At 34.0% G+C, this 18290-nt stretch overlaps 1 protein-coding gene across 1 annotated transcript in view; it reads left to right on the top strand.

Moving 5' to 3' along the window:
- STXBP5L (syntaxin binding protein 5 like) overlaps window positions 1-18290 on the top strand; it is a 360126-nt gene that overhangs the window by 119008 nt on the left and 222828 nt on the right. The window contains exon 6 of the mRNA XM_039248873.1: window positions 16749-16883. Within this exon, the coding sequence (XP_039104804.1) occupies window positions 16749-16883 (135 nt within the window). The remainder of the gene's footprint in view (window positions 1-16748; window positions 16884-18290) is intronic.

Genomic DNA, 18290 nt, shown 5'->3' with positions numbered 1-18290 from the left:
GGTTTACTTCATTCCAAGAGTATAACATAAAAAATATGTGTTAATTGACTATCTTATTGGTAAGGCTTCTAGTCATCAATAAGTTATTAACTGTTAAATTTTGGGGAAGCCAAAAGTTATACATGGTTCTTTAACTGCATGGAAGGGGGAGGTCAGCATCCCTATCTCCTTCATTGTTTAAGGGCCAACTGTATACCAATTTTACCCCAAAAAATGTTAATATGAATAAGTGGGACTGTATTAAACTAAAAGGCTTCTGCACAACAAAAATGCAGTCAATAAATTGAAAAGGCAACCTAGAAAATGGGAGAAAATATTCACAAACCATGTATCTGAGAAGGGCCTAATATCCAAAATATATACAATATGCATACAACTCAATTGCAAAAAAGCAAAAAATCCAATTAAATGGGGAAAGAACTTGGTAGACATTTTTCCAAAGAACACATACAAATGGGCAACAGATAATATGAAAAGATGCTCAATATTGCTGATCATCAGGGAAATGCAGATCAAAACTATAACATCACCTCACACCTGTTGGTATGGCTTTTATCCAAAGGATGAGAGAGAACAAATGTTATAGAGGGTGTGGAGAAAAAGGAACCCTTATACACCATTGGTGGGAAAATAAATTGGTACAGACATTATTGAAAACAGAATATTAAAAATTAAACTGCCAATTTGACCCAGCAATCCCATTCCCGGATATATATCTGATGTGAGATCAGAGATAGCTACACACCCATGTTTATTGTGACATTATTTACACTAGCCAGATGCAGAAATAACCTAGATTATATATATATTATACACCTATTATATATATATATACACCTATTATCCAATACCTATTATCCAATACACATGTCCTACTATATATATAAAACATATTATATAATATTATATATAACATAATATATGTTATTAATATATTAATATATAATTAATATAACATAATTAATATATAATATAATTAATGTACAACATATAATTAATATATAATATAATTAATATAATATATAATAGGACGTGTATTGAATAATAATATATTAATATAATATATAATTAATATAATATCTATAATATAATATATAATAGGACGTGTGTATTGGATAATAGGTATTGAGGTGGATAGACCTTTAGTGTGTGGTTTTACATTGATGTTGTAAGGAGCTAGGCTGTATTTATGTTTGCTGTAGCTCTAGGTGTTAGAGGCTTCACATATCTCTAGTGTCCTTGATATTTTGTCTCGCTTGGTTTTTGGGTTTCCCTAAAAACTCCTTCTTATATAAAAATTTTTGTGTTGTAGTTTGTCCTGAGACTTTGATTCTCCCCTAAGTCCAATAAAAGCAATTGATTGTCAGCTTGGTAGGCTTTTCTTTTCTTTTCTAATCATGTAGGTTTGAGAATTTAAAATTTTATTCTAGATACTAATCCTTTGTCAGATATGTGGTTTGTAAATATTTTCTCCAAGTTTATCGTTTGTATTTTCATTCTCTTAACACAATCCTTCATAGAGAAAATGTTTTAAATTTTGATGAAGCCTGTTGTATTAATTCTTTCATTATGGATTATACTTTTGCATCAAATATAAGAACTCATTGCTAAGTCCCAGTTCCCAAAGATTTTCTCCTATTTTTTTGGTAAATTTTTATATTTTTTATGTAAATGTGTGATTTGTGTTAATTTTTGTATAATTTAAAGTTCCAATAGAGATTTATTTTTGTCTTAATAGATATCCAATTCTCTGATATCTTTTGTTGACCTCATTGAATTGCCATGTATATTTGTCAAAAGTCAGTTGGACATAGTAAGTGGGTTTACTTTTCTGTGTTCTCTGTTTGGTTCCATTGATCTGTATGTCTATCTTTCTGCCAGTGCCACACAGTCTTGATTGCTATAGCTATGTATTATGTTTTGAAATGGGGTGGGCATATTCCTCCTATTCATTATTTTTCACAATTGCTTTAGCTACTCTAGTGCCTTTGCCTTTCCATATAAATTTTATAATAAGCATGTCTATAAAACCACAAAAATATCTTGCCTGAGTTTATAAAAATGTGAATCAACATCTTTACTATGTTGATTATTAAAACACATGAACACAGTATGTTCGTTTACTTAGATCTTACTTTCATTTGGGTTGTGTAGTTTTTAGCATAGAAAGAAGTTGTATGATTTTTTAATATTTATACCTCAGTATAGCATATTTTGACTGCTTTTAAATGATACTCCATTTAAAATTTTACCTTCCACATGTTCATTGCTATCATATAGAAACACAATTGAGTTATGTATAGTGCAATGTTGGTGAACTCACTTACTAGTTCTAAGAGTTTCTTTGTAGATTCTTTGGGATTTTCTCTGTAGACCATCATGTTACCTACAAATAGAAACATTTTATTTCTTCCTTTCTGATCTACATGCTATTATTTGCATTTCTTGCTTTCTTGCACTGGATAGAATTTCCAATACTATGTTGAATAGTGATGCCAATAGGCATCTTTGCCTTGTTCTTAATTTTTAGGGGGAAAACATTTAGTCTTTCACCATTAAGTGTAAAGTTAATTGTAGGATTTTGGTAGTTGCTCTTTATTAAATTGAAAAAATACATTCTAATGGAATTTTTGATAATTTTTATGAATGAGTATAGAATTTTGTCAAATGCTATTTTTGCATCAATTGATATGATAATGTTACTTTTCTGTTTTAGCCTGTTAATATGGTGAATTACATTGATGTACTGGTGTTGAGCTAACCTAGCATTCCTGGAATAAGCCTCTCTTAGCCTTTTTCTATACTGTTCAACTCTATGTTAATCTTTTGTTAAGGACTTTTATGTCTGTATTCATGAGGAGTATCAATGTGTAGCATATTCCCCCTGCCCCCACAAGCTTTATTGTGTTCTAATTGACAGATTAAAATTTTACATATTTAAAGCATACAATTAGCTATTCTTTTTTTTTTTTAAGTTTTTATTTAAATTCCAGTTAGTTAATATACAGTGTTTTCTTAGTGTCAGGTCTACAATACAGTGATTCAGCTCTTCCATACAACACCTGTGCTCATCACAGGTACACTCTTTAGTACCCATCACCTATTTAACCCATCCCACCACCCATATCCTCTCTGGTAACCATCAGTTTGTTCTCTATAGTTAAGAGTCTGTTTCTTGGTTTGCTTTTCTCTCTCGTTTTTGCCCCATTGCTCATTTGTTTTCATTTCTTAAATTCTACATATGAGTGAAATCAGTTGTATTTTTCCTTTTCTGTCTGACTTGTTTCACTCCGCATAATACTCTTTAGCTTCATTCATGTTGTTCCAATGCAAGATTTAATTCTTTTTTATGGATTTCTGAACATTTTGTATCCTGTTTACTTTATTGAATTCATGTATCACTTCTAGCAGCTTTTTTGGTAGAATCTTTTGGGTTTTCTACATAGAGTATTATGTCATCTTCAGATGGTGAAAGTTTGACTTGCCAATTTCTTTTGCCTTTTATTTCTTTTACTATCTGATTGCTGTAGCTAGGACTTTGAGTACTATGTTAAATTAACAGTGGTGAGAATGGACATCTCTTTCTTTTTCCTGACTGTAGAGGAAAATCTGTCAGTTTTTCTCCATTTAGGATGATATTAGCTGTGAGTTTTTTAATAGATAGTTTTTATTGTGTTGAGGTATTTTCCCTCTAAACCCACTTTGTTGAGGGTTTTTTTTTTTTATCATGAATGGATGTTGTACTTTGTCAACTGCTTTTTCCTCACCTATTGAAATGATTATGTAGTTCTTATCTTTTCTTTTATTATTGTGGTGTATCATGTTGATTGATTTGCAAATATTGAACTACCCTGGCAACCCAGGAATAAATCCCACTAGATTGTTGTGAATGATCCTTTTAATATACTGTTGGATTCAGTTTGCTAGTATTTTAATGCCAATTTTTACATCCATTCTCATCAATGATACTGGCCTGCAGTTCTTTTTTTAATGGAGTCTGGTCTTGGTATTAGGGTAATGCTAATCTGATAGAATGAATTTGGAAGTTTCCCTCTTGTGTTTCCTGGAAGAGACTTTCAGTTCTTCTTTAAATAGAATTCACTAATGAACCTATCTGAGCCCGAAGATTCCTTTTCTGGAAATTAAAAAAAAAATTAATTTTCTTAATAGTTAATGAGCTATTTGATTTATGTCAGATTTAGGGAATTGTGCCAATTTGTGCTTCCTGATGAATTGGTCCATTCTATCTACACTACCTACACTGGATATATTTGTATAGAGTTGTTATTATCCACACTGATATTCCATGTTTCATTCCTAATATTGGTAAATTGTCTTTTATCTCTTTTTTCCTTGTCAGTCTTGCTAGAAATTTTTAAGTTTATTGAAATTTTCAAGGAAACTTCTTTTTGTTTCCCTGATTATCTCCATTGCTTCTCTGTTTTCAATTTCATTGATTTCTGTTATTATTTTCTTTTGTCTACTTGGTTTAGGTTTATCTTACTCTTATTTTTCTAGGTTCTTGAGGTGGGAGCTTAGTTATTGACCTGAAACTTTTTCTCTTTTCTGATGTAAGTATTTTGTACTGTAAATTTCCTCTGGTCATTGATTTAGCTGTGTTTCACCAATTTTGATTTCATGTATTTACAGCATCAATCAGTTCAATGTATTTTTTTTCCAAGAGCTTAAAATACATCTCTTTTATTGAAGTATTATTAACATACAGTGTTATATTAGTTTCATGTGTACAATATAATGATTCAACAATTCTATACATTTTTATTTATCCATTTGTTTTGTTTCTTAAAGTATACATATGAATGATACCATATTGTATTTGTCTTTCTTTGACTTATTTTGCTTAGCATTATATCCTCTAGATCTATCCTTGTTGCAAATGGCAAGATCTCATTCTTTTTATGGCTATGTAATAATCCATTGTGTGTGTATGTGTGTTGTGTCTGCATGTGTGCATGTGTGCGCACGTACACACACACCACACACACACACCATATCTTTTTCCCTTCATCTATGGATAGACACTTGGGTTGCTTCCATATGTTGGCTATTGTAAATAATGCTGCAATAAACATAGGGGTGCATATATGTTTTTGAATTAGTATTTTTGTTTGTTTGTGTAAATACCTACTAGTGGAATTACTGGATCATATGATAATTCTATTTTTAATTTTTTGAGGAATATCCACACTCTTTCCCCAGTAGCTGTACCAGCGTGCATTCCCATCAGTAAACCTAAGGGTTCCTTTTTCTCCACATCTGTGTCAACACTTAATATTTCTTGTGTTTTTTTAATTCCCTTGTGATGACTTCTTGGATCCATAAATTAGAAGTGTGTTGCTTAGTTACAAGTGTTTGGAGATTTTTTTCTGTTACCTTTTTTGATTTCAAATGTGATTCCTTTGTGTTTAGAGAACACATTCTATATGACTTGATTATGTTAAATTTGTTGAAGTTTACTTTTTAGCCCAAAATGTGTATCTTAGTATATGTTTTGTGGTGACAAGAATATTTTGCTATTGTTTGGCAGATTATTCTATAAATGTTGATTAGTTCCAGTTGACTGATGGTTGATTGTGTTGAGTTCTACCCTTGCTGATTTGCTGGGGACAGGTGTTGAAATGTACTAAAATTATGGATTCTCTTTTTCTCTTCTCTGTTTTTGCTTCACGTAATTTGCAGCTTGTTGTTTGGACATGCACACTTAGGATTGCCATGAATTGATCGTTTTATCTTTACATTATGTCCCTCTCTGTCTCTAGTCCTTTTCTATTCTCCAAAGTTTTTTTTTTTAATCTGATATTAGTACATCTATTTCTCTTTTCTTTCAATTAATGTTTATATGATATATCTTTGTCCTTCCTGTTCCTTTCAGCCCACCATGTCAATGGTGAGTTTCTTGTTCAAAGCATATAGTTGGACAGTTTTCAAATTCACTTTGCCAATTTTAATTGGTATTTACAGTTTATGTAATTATTAGTGTTTAAGTTCTTTATTTTTTGTTGTCTGCTTGTTTTATTTTTCATTCAGAATGTTTTTTTCTTTCCTTCCTGTGTTTTAATAGAACACTATTTTAGAATTCCATTTTGATTTATTTATAATTTTAGTGTATCTCTTGTATTATTTCACTTATTTAATGGTTTCTGTAGACAATTCAATATGTGTAAACAACTTATCAAAATTTATAGCTATTGCATTTTCTCAGTTTGAAGTATAGACATTTCCTTTCTTTATTTTCCTTTACTTTTCTCATTTTCAATAAATTTTCCTCTCTCTGTATTTAAAACCACATCAGACTGTATTATAATTTTTACTTCAGCTATGATATAATTTTGGATACTCAAGTGAAAGAGGAAAATATATTGTATTTAACTGTATTTTTATTCTCCCTGTAGTTTTTTATTCACACTAGATATTCAAAAATGTCTTTGAACTTTTTTCTGTTTAGTGAACTCCTTTTAGCCATTCTTGTAGAGTTTGTCTTTTAGTGACAAACTCTTAGTCTTCCTTCACCTAATAATGTTATGGTTTCTCCCTTATTCTTGAGGGATATTTTGGGAGAATATAGAATTCTGTGTTGAAGTTCTTTCCCTAAGCACTTGAATAGTGTTCTACTCCCTTTTGGCCTCTGGTTTTCTGGTGAGGAATCTGCCATCAGTGGAATAATTTCCCCTATAGTTACGATTTTATTTCTGTTATGCTGCTTTTAAGATACTTTCTTTTTCCTTTTTTAGATATTTGGCTATGATCTGTCCTAATTTTAATTATTTGGGTTTATCCTATTTAGTTATTCTGAGCCTCTGAGCCTTTTGGTTTGTTTTTTTTTGCCAAATTTAGAAGTTTTAGACATGACTTCTTTAACTATTTTCTTCAGTACCATTTTCTGTACCTTTCCTCCTGGGGCCCTGATAACATGATTGTTAGTTTATATTTATCTCACAAGTTCTGAGTCTCTGACATTTTTTTAATAGTTTATGGTCACTTTGGTTTCCATATAACACCCAGTGCTCATTCTCACAAGTGCCATCCTCCATGCCCGCCTGCTCCCTTTCTCTCCCACCCACCACCATCAGTCCTCAGTTCTCAGCATTCAAGAGTCTCTCGTGGTTTGCTTCCCTCCCTCTCCCCCACTATTTCCCCCCCTACTTCTCCCCCACAGTTCTCTGTTAAGTTCCTCCTAATCCTCCTATACGTGCAAACATATGGTATCTGTTCTTCTCTGCCTGATTTGTTTTGCCCAGCATAACACCATCAAGTTCCATCCACGTTGCTACACATGGCCAGATTTCATTTCATTTCATTGCCATATAGTATTCCATTGGATACTAAACCACATCTTCTTGATCCATTCATCCATTGTTGGACACTTAGGCTCTTTCCATGTTTTAGCTATTGTGGAGAGTGCTGCTATGAACATTGGGGTACATGTGCTCCTATGCATCAGCACTCCTGTTATCTCTAGCATAAATTCTTAGCAGTGCTATTGCTGGGTCATAGGGGAGTTCTATTGTTAATTTTTTGCGGAGCCTCCACACTGTTTTCCAGAGGGGCTGCACCAGTTTACATTCCTACCAACAGTGTAGGAGGGTGCCCGTTTCTCCACATCCTCGCCAGCATCTAGAGTCCTCTGACTTGCTCATTTTAGCCACTCTGCTTGGCGTGAGGTGGAATCTCAGTGTGGTTTTGATTTATATTTCCCTGAAGAGGAGGGATGCTGAGCATCATTTCATGTGTCTGTTGGCCATCTGGATGTCCTCTTTAGAGAAGCATCTGTTCATGTCTTCTGCCCATTTCTTCACTGGATTGTTTGTTTTTCAGGTGTGGAGTTTGGTGAGTTCCTTATAGATTTTGGATACTAGCCCTTTATCTGATATGTCATTTGTAACTTTCTTTTCCCATTTCGTTTGTTGCCTTTTAGTTTTATGGATTGTTTCCTTTGCCGTGCAAAAGCTTTTAATCTTGATGAGGTCTTTCCCCCTGAGATCAGGAACACGACACGGATGTCCACCCTCACCACTGTTGTTTAACATAGTGCTGGAAGTTCTAGCATCAGCAATCAGACAACGAAAAGAAATAAAAGGCATCAGAATTGGCAAAGAAGAAGTCAAACTTTCACTTTTCGCAGATGACGTGATACTCTACATAAAAAACCCGAGGCTCCACCAGAAGCCTACTAGTATTGATCCATGAATTCAGCAAAGTTGCAGGGTACAAAATCAACGTACAGAAATCGGTTGCATTTTTATACAAACCTCTTTGACCTCAATTACTGTCTTTACTCTAAAGTCCAGTTTGTCTGATATAAGTATAGCTACTCCAGCTTCTTTTGACTTGCAGTAGCATGATAGGTATTTCTCCATTCCCTTACTTTCAATCTGAAGGTGTCCCTAGTCTAAAATGAGTTTCTTGTGGACAGCATATAGATGGATTTTGGTTTTTTATCCATTCTGCTACCCTATGTCTTTTTATTGGACCATTTAGTCCTATCTATTTTTAGTTGGTTATTTTATTTTCAATCCAAGAAACACGCAAACTGAAAGGGAAAACAAAAAAGAAAAAAGGGACACATACAAAAGAAAGAAAAAAGAAAAGAGGAAGGAGGGAAGACGAATAATAAAAATAAAAATACATAAAGAAGAAAGAAGAGGAAAGAAAAGGAAAAAAAAAAAAACCCAATAGACAAAGGACAGTCTAAAGCATAGAACCAGAATTCCCAGCTACAAATAAATAGCTGGGTGTATGCAGTGCTGGTAGAAGAGCATAAAGAAAGAGAGAAATGACAGAGTGGGGAGGAAGGGAAATTGGAAATGAAATGTGCAGGCAGAAGGACTAAGAGTCTTATTTCAAAGAGAGAAAGAGTGTAATATGGTTGGAGAGGAGGTGAAAGAAATGACGATGATGTTACTCAGAGAAACTATATAGTCTGATTACTCCAGAGAGAAAGAGATAAAAAGGTAGTGGTGGAAATGTAGAATTTACATCTAGAGAATTGATTAAATGTGACTGTTTAAGCAAGCCAGTGATCAGAATTAATCAGGGCAGTGCATCCATGTTGGTCTTGCCCCGGATCCGGTTAAAAAAAAAAAAAAAAAAAGAGAGCAGTTCTCTAGCGGGGATGGGCGTGGCTTGGTCCAGTGCATCCTGCAGGGGTCTTGCCTTGGTGGTTGTGGGGAGAAAAGTGGCAGCANGAATTGATTAAATGTGACTGTTTAAGCAAGCCAGTGATCAGAATTAATCAGGGCAGTGCATCCATGTTGGTCTTGCCCCAGCTCTGTAAAAAAAAAAAAAAAAAAAAAAAAAAGAAGAAGAAGAAGAAAGAAGGAAGAAGAAGAAAGAAGGAAGAAGAAGAAAGAAGGAAGAAGAAGAAGGAAGAAGGAAGAAGGAGGAAGGAGGAAGAAGAAGAAAGAAGGAAGAAGAAGAGGAGGAGGAGGAGGAAGACGGCAGCTTTCTAGTGGGGATGGGCATGGTTTGGTCCAGTGCATCCCACAGGGGTCCTGCCTTGGTGGTTGTGGAGAGAAAAGTGGCAGCGCCCCAGTCCCTTCTTGAACCAAGCGATCCAACTCACTCTTTTGGGTGTGATCTCCCTGTGCCGGGGGCGTAGCCAAGGTGGGCTGTGCTCTATATCCCAGGCCAGGTCTCATTTCCAGATCTCAGTCCGGTGCCCCGAAATACAAACTCGCAGGCGAGTCCCTCAGAGCAGTTTCAAGCCTCTAGTCTTCCCCTTGGTGATCGAGCTGGAAGCCGCTGCTCCCGTCCCCTCTAGGTGGAGCTGGTGAGCGGGGAGCAGTTTCACCTGGGGTCGCCTGGGACAAGTGCGTCCCTCCTAGGGTTAGCTGGACAACAGGGAACCAGGTCCCTCTGTGTCCCATCGCCTGAAATATAAACTAAGTGGGCGAGTCCCTCAGAGCCATTTCAAGCCTCTCGCCTCTCCCATGTGTATCCAGCTGTGCCACAAGCACAAAGGCGCAGCAGCCACATCCCCTCCAGGTCGAGGTGGCGAGTGGGGAGCAGTTTCCCCCGGGGTCGTTTGGGATGAGTGCGCCCCTCCTAGGGTCAGCTGGACAGCAGGAAAACGGGTTTCTCTGTGTCCCGAGAGGAGGTTTTTCTCTTCTCCAGCGACAGGGACAGTGTCTTGAGTGGTTCCGGCCATTATTTCTTTTTTCCCCTGGACTCACCACAGCTCCCAAAAAAGGGAGATCCCCCCTCCCTCTGTGTCTCTGGTCCCAGCCTGATTTTATATTCCCCAGTTCGCACTCATGCTATAAGGTTTTCTCAGCTGACTCTGTCTCCTTTTCCTCCCAAACTCCTGGATTCTGTTAGGGTTCCTATAGCTTCAGGCCTTCTCCGTTTGAGAGATGGGGCGAGTGAGATGTACAGAGCTCCCTACTTCTCCACCATCTTGCCTCCTCCCGATCTGACATTTTTAAAAAAAACATTTATTTTCTGTTTGTTCAGATTGGATAATTTTTATTGTTTTATCTTTGAGTTCACTGAATCTTCTTTCTGTACCCTCCATTCTGCTTATGAGCTTATCCATAGGTTTTAAAATGTTCTCTGTTGTATTTTTCAGTAGTAAAATTTGTATTTAGTTTTTATCTCCTGCTTCTTTGCTGAGACTTTCCATATTTTTCATTTCATTTATAATTGTTGTATTTTTATGATAGCTTCTTTTAAATATTAGTGATTTTTAACATCTGTATCATCTTGGTGTTGGTATCAATGGCTTTTTTTCATTAAAATTGAGATTTTCCTATTTCTTGGTATGATGAAGGAGGTTTTATTAAAAGTGGTTATTTTGGATATTATGTTATAAAATTGTAGAGCTTATATAAACCTTCTTTTTGGGGTAGATTGTTTTAACATTGCTCTGGTAGTGAAGGATAGATGTCATCTTGTTACTAATAGGTGGGAATAGAAGTTCAGATTTCCCTGTTAGCCTTAACTATCTTCAGAGATAGAGAGAGGCACTTTGTAACTGCTGGATGGGGTATAATTATCGCTCCTCATTTTACTTCTACATTTATCATCGTGACCAGGATACCAGTGCCTCATTCCTGCTCCCCACATGGCCTCCACTAACTCAGTTCTCTCATTCAGAAGTTGAAATATTCTGTGAATTTATTTATTATTTTAAGTTTATTCATTTATCTTGAGAGAGAGCGTGCACATGGAAGCTCAGGGGAAGGGCAGAGAGAACCCCAAGCAGCCTCCACACTGTCAGTGCAGCGCATGATGCAGGGCTTGAACCCATGAAGCGTGAGATCATGACCTTACCTGAAATCAAGAGTTGGACGCTTAACCAACTAAACCATCCAGGTGCTCCCAAATATGCTGTGAATTTAAATGAAGGTAGAAAATGTTATTTCTTTTGTTGTAGGAGAAGAAGAATAAGCTTCTCAGACTTGCCAGAAATCATGGTGTTATTCCTTATGGAACTGCAAAGATTTGGCTTATTTTAAAGATTTGACTTATTTTTGATATTTTTCCAAATAATCAACAGTAACAAAATTGAGTGACTTTCTTACTATCTGGTAGTTAATTAAGACTTTAATTGAAATTCAACTAAATGTTCAGTTTTCAATTTAATTTTGTCTCTTGTGTTATATAATTCCAGCTGGCTACAGGTTATCCAATATTATCAGAATCTTTTTTTAGAGAATTTTTAATTCTTTATTGTTTCTTTTATATTATTTGAGTTTTTACACTAAAACTCCTAAGTATCAGTCTTTGAATCAAGATGCTGAAAGAGTCTTAGAGTTGCTGTCTGTTTCTTTCCCTGGCTGTTTTTTGTGGTTCTTATTATCACTATTGTTAGCTATTTTGGGGGAACTACACAGCTATATGGCTCTACTGCTACTACTAACTTAGTAATTTAGGTTCTTATCCTAAAACTTGAAGTGTAAAATAATAGCATTCATTCAATCACAGAACAGTATTTCATAAATACCGTTCATAGGTATTCTGTATTAGAATCACCGAGAACAGTAGTAACTAAACTTTAAGTGTACATGACTAAGCTGGGGGTTCCTTATAAAATGAAGTTTCTGATTCTGAGGTAGGGCCTGAGATTCTGAATTTCTACTAAGTTTCCAGATGATGTTCATGTTGGTTTATGGATTTCATTTTGAATTTCAAATACTGAGGTTACTTGTTAAAGTATCAGTCACATGTTCCATCCCAAGTCCATGGAGTCACAATTTGTGTACTTTGAATGTAAAAACATGCATTTTAATGAGATGTTTATTTATACTAAAGATTAAAAATTATTGCTATAAATTTAGTAGCTGTTAACTATGGTTGTGCATCAAAACTACCCAGAAAGAGTTTTATTTTTTTTATTTTTTTAATTTTTAAATATTTTATTTTTTTTCTAGGAGAGAGAGAGAGACAGCATGAGCAGGGGAGGGTCAGAGAGAGAGGGAGTGACAGACTCTGAAACAGGCTCCAGGCTCTGAGCTGGCAGTCAGCATAGAGCCCGGCGCGGGGCTTGAACCCACGAACCGCGAGATCATGACCTGAGCGAAAGTTGGACGCTTAACCGACTAAGCCACCCGGGCGCCCCAAAACTACCCAGAAAGAGTTTTAAAACGCTATTGCTAAATTTACTTCAGAACTGCTGAACTTTCCTCTCTAGCATGGTATTTCTAATATGCAGAATACACCTGATTCTGAGTATAACCAGGTTGTAAATCATGATTATAAATATTATAGAAGGGACTGGAGGCAGGGTTATCATGTCTGATAGTAGAGGTTTTACCTAGAATCTGGATAAAAAATAAGACTAAAATTGAACTATGTTAGTCCTTAGGGGGGATAAGTTTCAAACTTGAAGTCTTCCATTCAGTTTCATACAGCAAAGTCTCTATAATTTTAAACCATTTACTTTTTTAAAATATATTTTCGGCTTCTGTTGACCGTGTTTCTCAAATTAGGATCTATAGGCATAGTCTTGGAGTTATGAATTTTCCACTGTAATTTCAGAGTATAGTATTTTTATTTCTATAAACACATTAATGGAATGATTCTGAGTGATTTGAACAAACCATTTTATGCAAAAATACTGTCACACAGTTCTAATATGTGAGATTAAATTTGCATATATGGTTATGTTGGCACCAAATAGTGTTATTTTAATTGTAAGGATTAATAAAATAATAGAAGTTATCTATGCACATGTATTATGTATTTATGCAAAATGATTATAAAACTGTGTGATGTTGCACTATGTAATAGAGTTAAAAACTTTTAAAGTATAGACAAGTGGTAGAAGAAATACACGGAATAAATATATACCAAATTCAAAAGAACCTGTGTGGTCAGAAACATATCCATATCGTGAGGTTGTTTCTTAAAAAAAAAAATCCGTCACATAAACTAATGTCATTAATTTTAAATCTAGATGTAGTTTTATTTGTATTTATTTTGTATTTTTCTATGTGTATAAAAGCCAAAGGATCAGAACTTTATATATTTATATGTAAGTTAAAGAATTCATAAAAGTAAGTAAAAAGTGAGGTTAAGCAAAAAACTTTAAAGGTCTGTGCATACTTCAGGCTTTGAAAATTGATTTTATTAATTATTGTTATGTAACATATATCAAAATATAGAGTACTTTATATTTAATATAGTGGCCCAATTTACTTATTTGTTTATTTATTTACTTTTCTAATTTTGGCATCATCTTTAATTTTTAATTTTTTTAATATAACTTATTGTCAAGATGGCTAACATAGAATGTATACAGTGCCCTTGGTTTTGGGGGTAGATTCCTGTCATTCATTGCTTACATACAACACCCAGTGCTCATCCCTATAAGTGCCTTTCTCAATGCCAATCACCCATTTTCCCCTCTCCCCCTTCTCTCTGTCTACACTCAGTTTGTTCTCTGTATTTAAGAGTCTCTTATACTCTGCCTCCCTCTCTGTTGGAAACTTTTTTTCCCCTTTCCTTCCCCCATGGTCTTCTGTTAAATTTCTCAAGTTCCACGTATGAGTGAAAACATATGGTATCTGTCTTTCTCTGCCTGACTTATTTCACTTAGCATAATACCCTCCAGTTCCATTCACATTGCTGCAAATGGCAGGATTTCATTTTTTTCTCATTGCCAAGTAGTATTCCATTGTATATATAAATGACACCTTCTTTATCCATTCATCAATTGATGGACATTTAGTCTGTTTCCATAACTTGGTTATTGTTGAAAGCACTGCTATAAACATTGGGGTACACGAGCCCCTATGAATCAGCACTCCTGTATCCTTTGGATAAATTCCTAGTAGTGCTATTGCTGGGTCATAGGGTAGTTCTATTTTTAATTTTTTGAGGAACCTCCACACTGTTTTCCAAAGCGGCTGTACACCGTAGCAGTTTGCATTCCCACCAACAGTGCAAGAGGGTTCCCATTTCTCCACATCCTTACCAGCATCTGTTGTTTCCTGAGTTGTTCATTTTAGCCACTCTGATCAGTGTGCGAGGGTATCTCAGTGTTGTTTTGATTTGTATTTCCCTGTTGATGACTGACATTGAGCATCTTTTCATCTGTCTGTTGGACATCTGGATGTCTTCTTTGGAAAAGTGTCTATTCATGTCTTCTGCCAGTGCTTTTTATAAAGAATTACTTAGTGGAATTTGAGTTAATGGGTAAGTGGATGGAAGGGTAACAATGTCTTGGATGATTTACTACAGAGAATGATAGTAAATATGGATATAGAAACAAGATTATTTTTCCAGGGTTCCTACATAATATAAAATGTTTAATCTTGCAGGTAATGATGGTGGAAATACATTACAACTGAAAGTGTAACTATTAAATGCAATAAATGAAATTCAGTAAGGTATTGATTAGTCACTTATTAGGGTTATCAAATATACAGCATAAGTGTAATCATGCGCTCTCCCCCATGTCAAGCATCTTAAGTAAATCACATTACTCTTTTTTGTTGGGTTCAAATAAAGTCTGGGAATCTTTTTTAAAAATTAGTTGTTTAACCACTACCCAGCAGTTGGCCATGAGACATAAGATGAAACCCTTATGTCATTAAAGGTCTAGTTTCTTGTCAATAAGAATGAGGGAAAAAGTAATATTGGTTCAATGAATAGTTCTAATCCTGTTTGGGTCTTTTTCATGTATTCCATTGTTCTTGTACTGTAAAGTTTCTCTATACTGGAATTCTGCCACTTGCTTCAGCCCTCATTACTGAAACCTGGCACTTTTAGATTTTTCTTAACCTTGGAAAAAATTATGTCATATTGAAGTTTGTTATTTATCTACTAGAACTCCTAAATTTTGTTACTTTTATGAAATTAGTGTTTTTTCTACTCTCTGTGATTCAGAAAGGCTGACCTTAAATCCTCTTTAAAATGAGTTTCCTTTTAACACTTACACTGAATTGAAAATAGATCCTTCATTGCCTAGAAACATGATCATCATATTATTTCCTGTGGAACATTATTAAATATCCCATGACAATAGCACTTCTAGACTTTAGGTTTTAATCATAATTGTCCAATATCATATAGGTTACACTTCAATTAGTTTGTCAATTAACTGTAAGTACATTTTTTATAGCAGGATTTCTAGTTTTTTTGGATGTAATATACAGGATGCTTTTAGCAGAATACTTTTGAATACAGTTTGATTTAGAGAGGTAGGCTGTTGAATACTTAAAGGAACCAGACTGAGAATATAAATTCAATAGACTGAATGTTTACTCTTATATAAAAAGAGATATGAGACAAAATTTGGGGAGGAATTTACCAGTCACATTCCTTTTTTTTTTTTTTTTTTTTCCGTATTGGTCTGTCTTCCTGGCGTCAGAATTCTGTCCTGCTCTTCTAACAATTTACTGGCTCTCTTTGTGAGTGAATTCTAGGATATATTATGATTCAATAACGAGCTCTGGCAGTGGATAACTGTGAACTTACCACCCTTGTGATTTTAAGAGTGATTAAGAGACATGAGTAGGCAAAACTAGGAAGAGCGATACAGTCAGTAGAAGACTCTGGTAAATTTCTGTATTTCATTTATAGGAGTCACAGTTGCATTGGCTATAGAACAGGTTCCCAGAATTGGTCAGATAGCCCATTGTGAAGATAAAGGCAGAGCAACAACAACAAAAAACCCCCAAAGAAATAGTATAGTATATCTCTGACCTTATAAGTTTTCTTTATACTACTCAAATTCCAACCATCTGAATAAATAGTAAATAATTTATGGTCTTACATTGACAAAGCTACAAATTCTCTGATAACTGAAATTTATGTTTTCTATGTATTTAATTTCTATTTGAAATGAATATTACTGAAGAAAAACAACAAGTGTAGAAATATGTTAATTTGCAATCTGAAAGGAATGTATTTGAATCCCAGTTTTGCCACTTACTAAGTGTCAGTCCTCTGCAAGTAAAAATAAAAATTCATGACCTCAGTTTTCTCTTTGTAAAATAGAAACATTTATCTGTCTTGTAGTGCTCTTTTCTGAATTAGAAATAATATATGTTAATGCCCATGGTAGATACTTATTTAATGGTGGTTATTATTATCATTATTATTTTTAATGATGTACTCATTTGTTGTATATCCTGTATCATCTACTAATAACTAAATGCTACTTGAGTGTATAGTAAATTTTATTGTTTATATAGCTGTCACTACTTAACAAGTTTAAGGAAAATATAATGCTTACCAAACATAAAATTTAGATATTTTAATTGTAATTTTCTTTCTTTCAGAATTACTTACTGTCATCTACCTTTCCAGAGTAAATGGCTCTATGTTGGAACAGAAAGAGGAAATACACATATTGTAAATATTGAATCTTTCATTCTTTCTGGATATGTTATCATGTGGAACAAAGCAATTGAGCTGTAAGTTTGAACTTGAATATCACTTTATTTGGCTTCAATATTCATATGGTTATATAAAATATATGTCAAATTACAGAGTTATTTATAGCTAATTTATGATTAATTTGCGTGAAAAGTTTAGCTAAAATAATTAGAAACTGTAAAGACTTTTAAAAATAGATATTGTAGTATTAACATATTCTAATTCTAGACTTTCTTAATACTTACGGGTTTCTGAATAATTAAGGTTATATGTGTAAAATTTGATGTTAATATACTAAGACTCAATTGTAAAAGTTATACAGGAAATCATCTCTTTTTTTTTTTTATCATTATTCTTAGTATAGCTGCTTCCAATGGGAATGGCAAGTGGATTGTGACCACATTTCATTTTATGTAAAAATAATCATAATCAGTTCACATATTTTTTATTGGTGGTAGCTTATTCTTCACTTACCTAACATATTGTGCAGAGTTCTAAGGAGAATCAATTTATCAATATTTTTCATGTTTTGGCTTATACATCTATTTGGATATGTGTTTAGTGGTAATTACCACTTTAACTTGGGCACAATATTTAAGTTTATGCACATGTAAAAATGTGAAATTTTCCAAATGTGAAACTTTATGGAATTCCAAGCTATCTTTTGTAGTACATAAATAGATAATTCTCCTGATCACTGTGTTGATCAGAAAAGCAAATTTTCTTTAATAAATGTTGATGTCTCTGCATATTAGGTCCTTAATAAGATATGTTTAACTTGAGGTGGGCTCATTCTCCCTCTTGTATAGATATATTCTAAGTTACATCATTAACTCTCCCAAACTCTGATTAAAACAGCCTATTTTCATGAAGCTTGAGTCTAGTCTTTATAATAAATCTAAATCGACCACTCCATATTTTTAATGTTTAAATGTGCCTGCATATTACTTGATAGGAAAGGTTGTTACTAATTATGATCTTGTTATAGCATTCCTTTTGTATTAAAAGACCTAATGGGTCTTTTCCAATGGTAATTCTTCCTCTCTGATTAGATTAAGAGCTGCTCCGGGGTAGAATCTTTTTTCACTTCTTTCTTTTTCTTCATACATGGCTTATTTTGGTGCTTTCCACAGAGTGGCTACTAAGTGACTGATGACACTATTGAAGAGTTAGTATGACATTTACACTCTACTATTGACTTACTGGTTTCATTTATAATTAAATTGGTTACTCATATGTATTTTGATGTTCTATGTGTGTATTTTAAAAAACATTTATCCTTTAGTTGACTATGTATTCCAAAAATTATTTACTTTTTAGCTATTTGGGAAAGATTTTCTCATTATAATCTTAGTTCTATAAAAGTGGTAAGTTGGGCTGAACTTAATCTTTGCTTTCATAATATTGTTTTAGGATAATGATAAAAACAAATAAATTCAGAGATT

The sequence above is a fragment of the Hyaena hyaena genome, unplaced genomic scaffold (assembly GCF_003009895.1).
Source record: "Hyaena hyaena isolate Hyena2069 unplaced genomic scaffold, ASM300989v1 scaffold_321, whole genome shotgun sequence".
In the NCBI taxonomy this organism is placed as follows: Eukaryota; Metazoa; Chordata; class Mammalia; order Carnivora; family Hyaenidae; genus Hyaena; species Hyaena hyaena.
The sequence above is the reverse complement of the archived record's forward strand: the minus strand, read 5'-3'. Positions and strand labels throughout refer to the sequence as shown.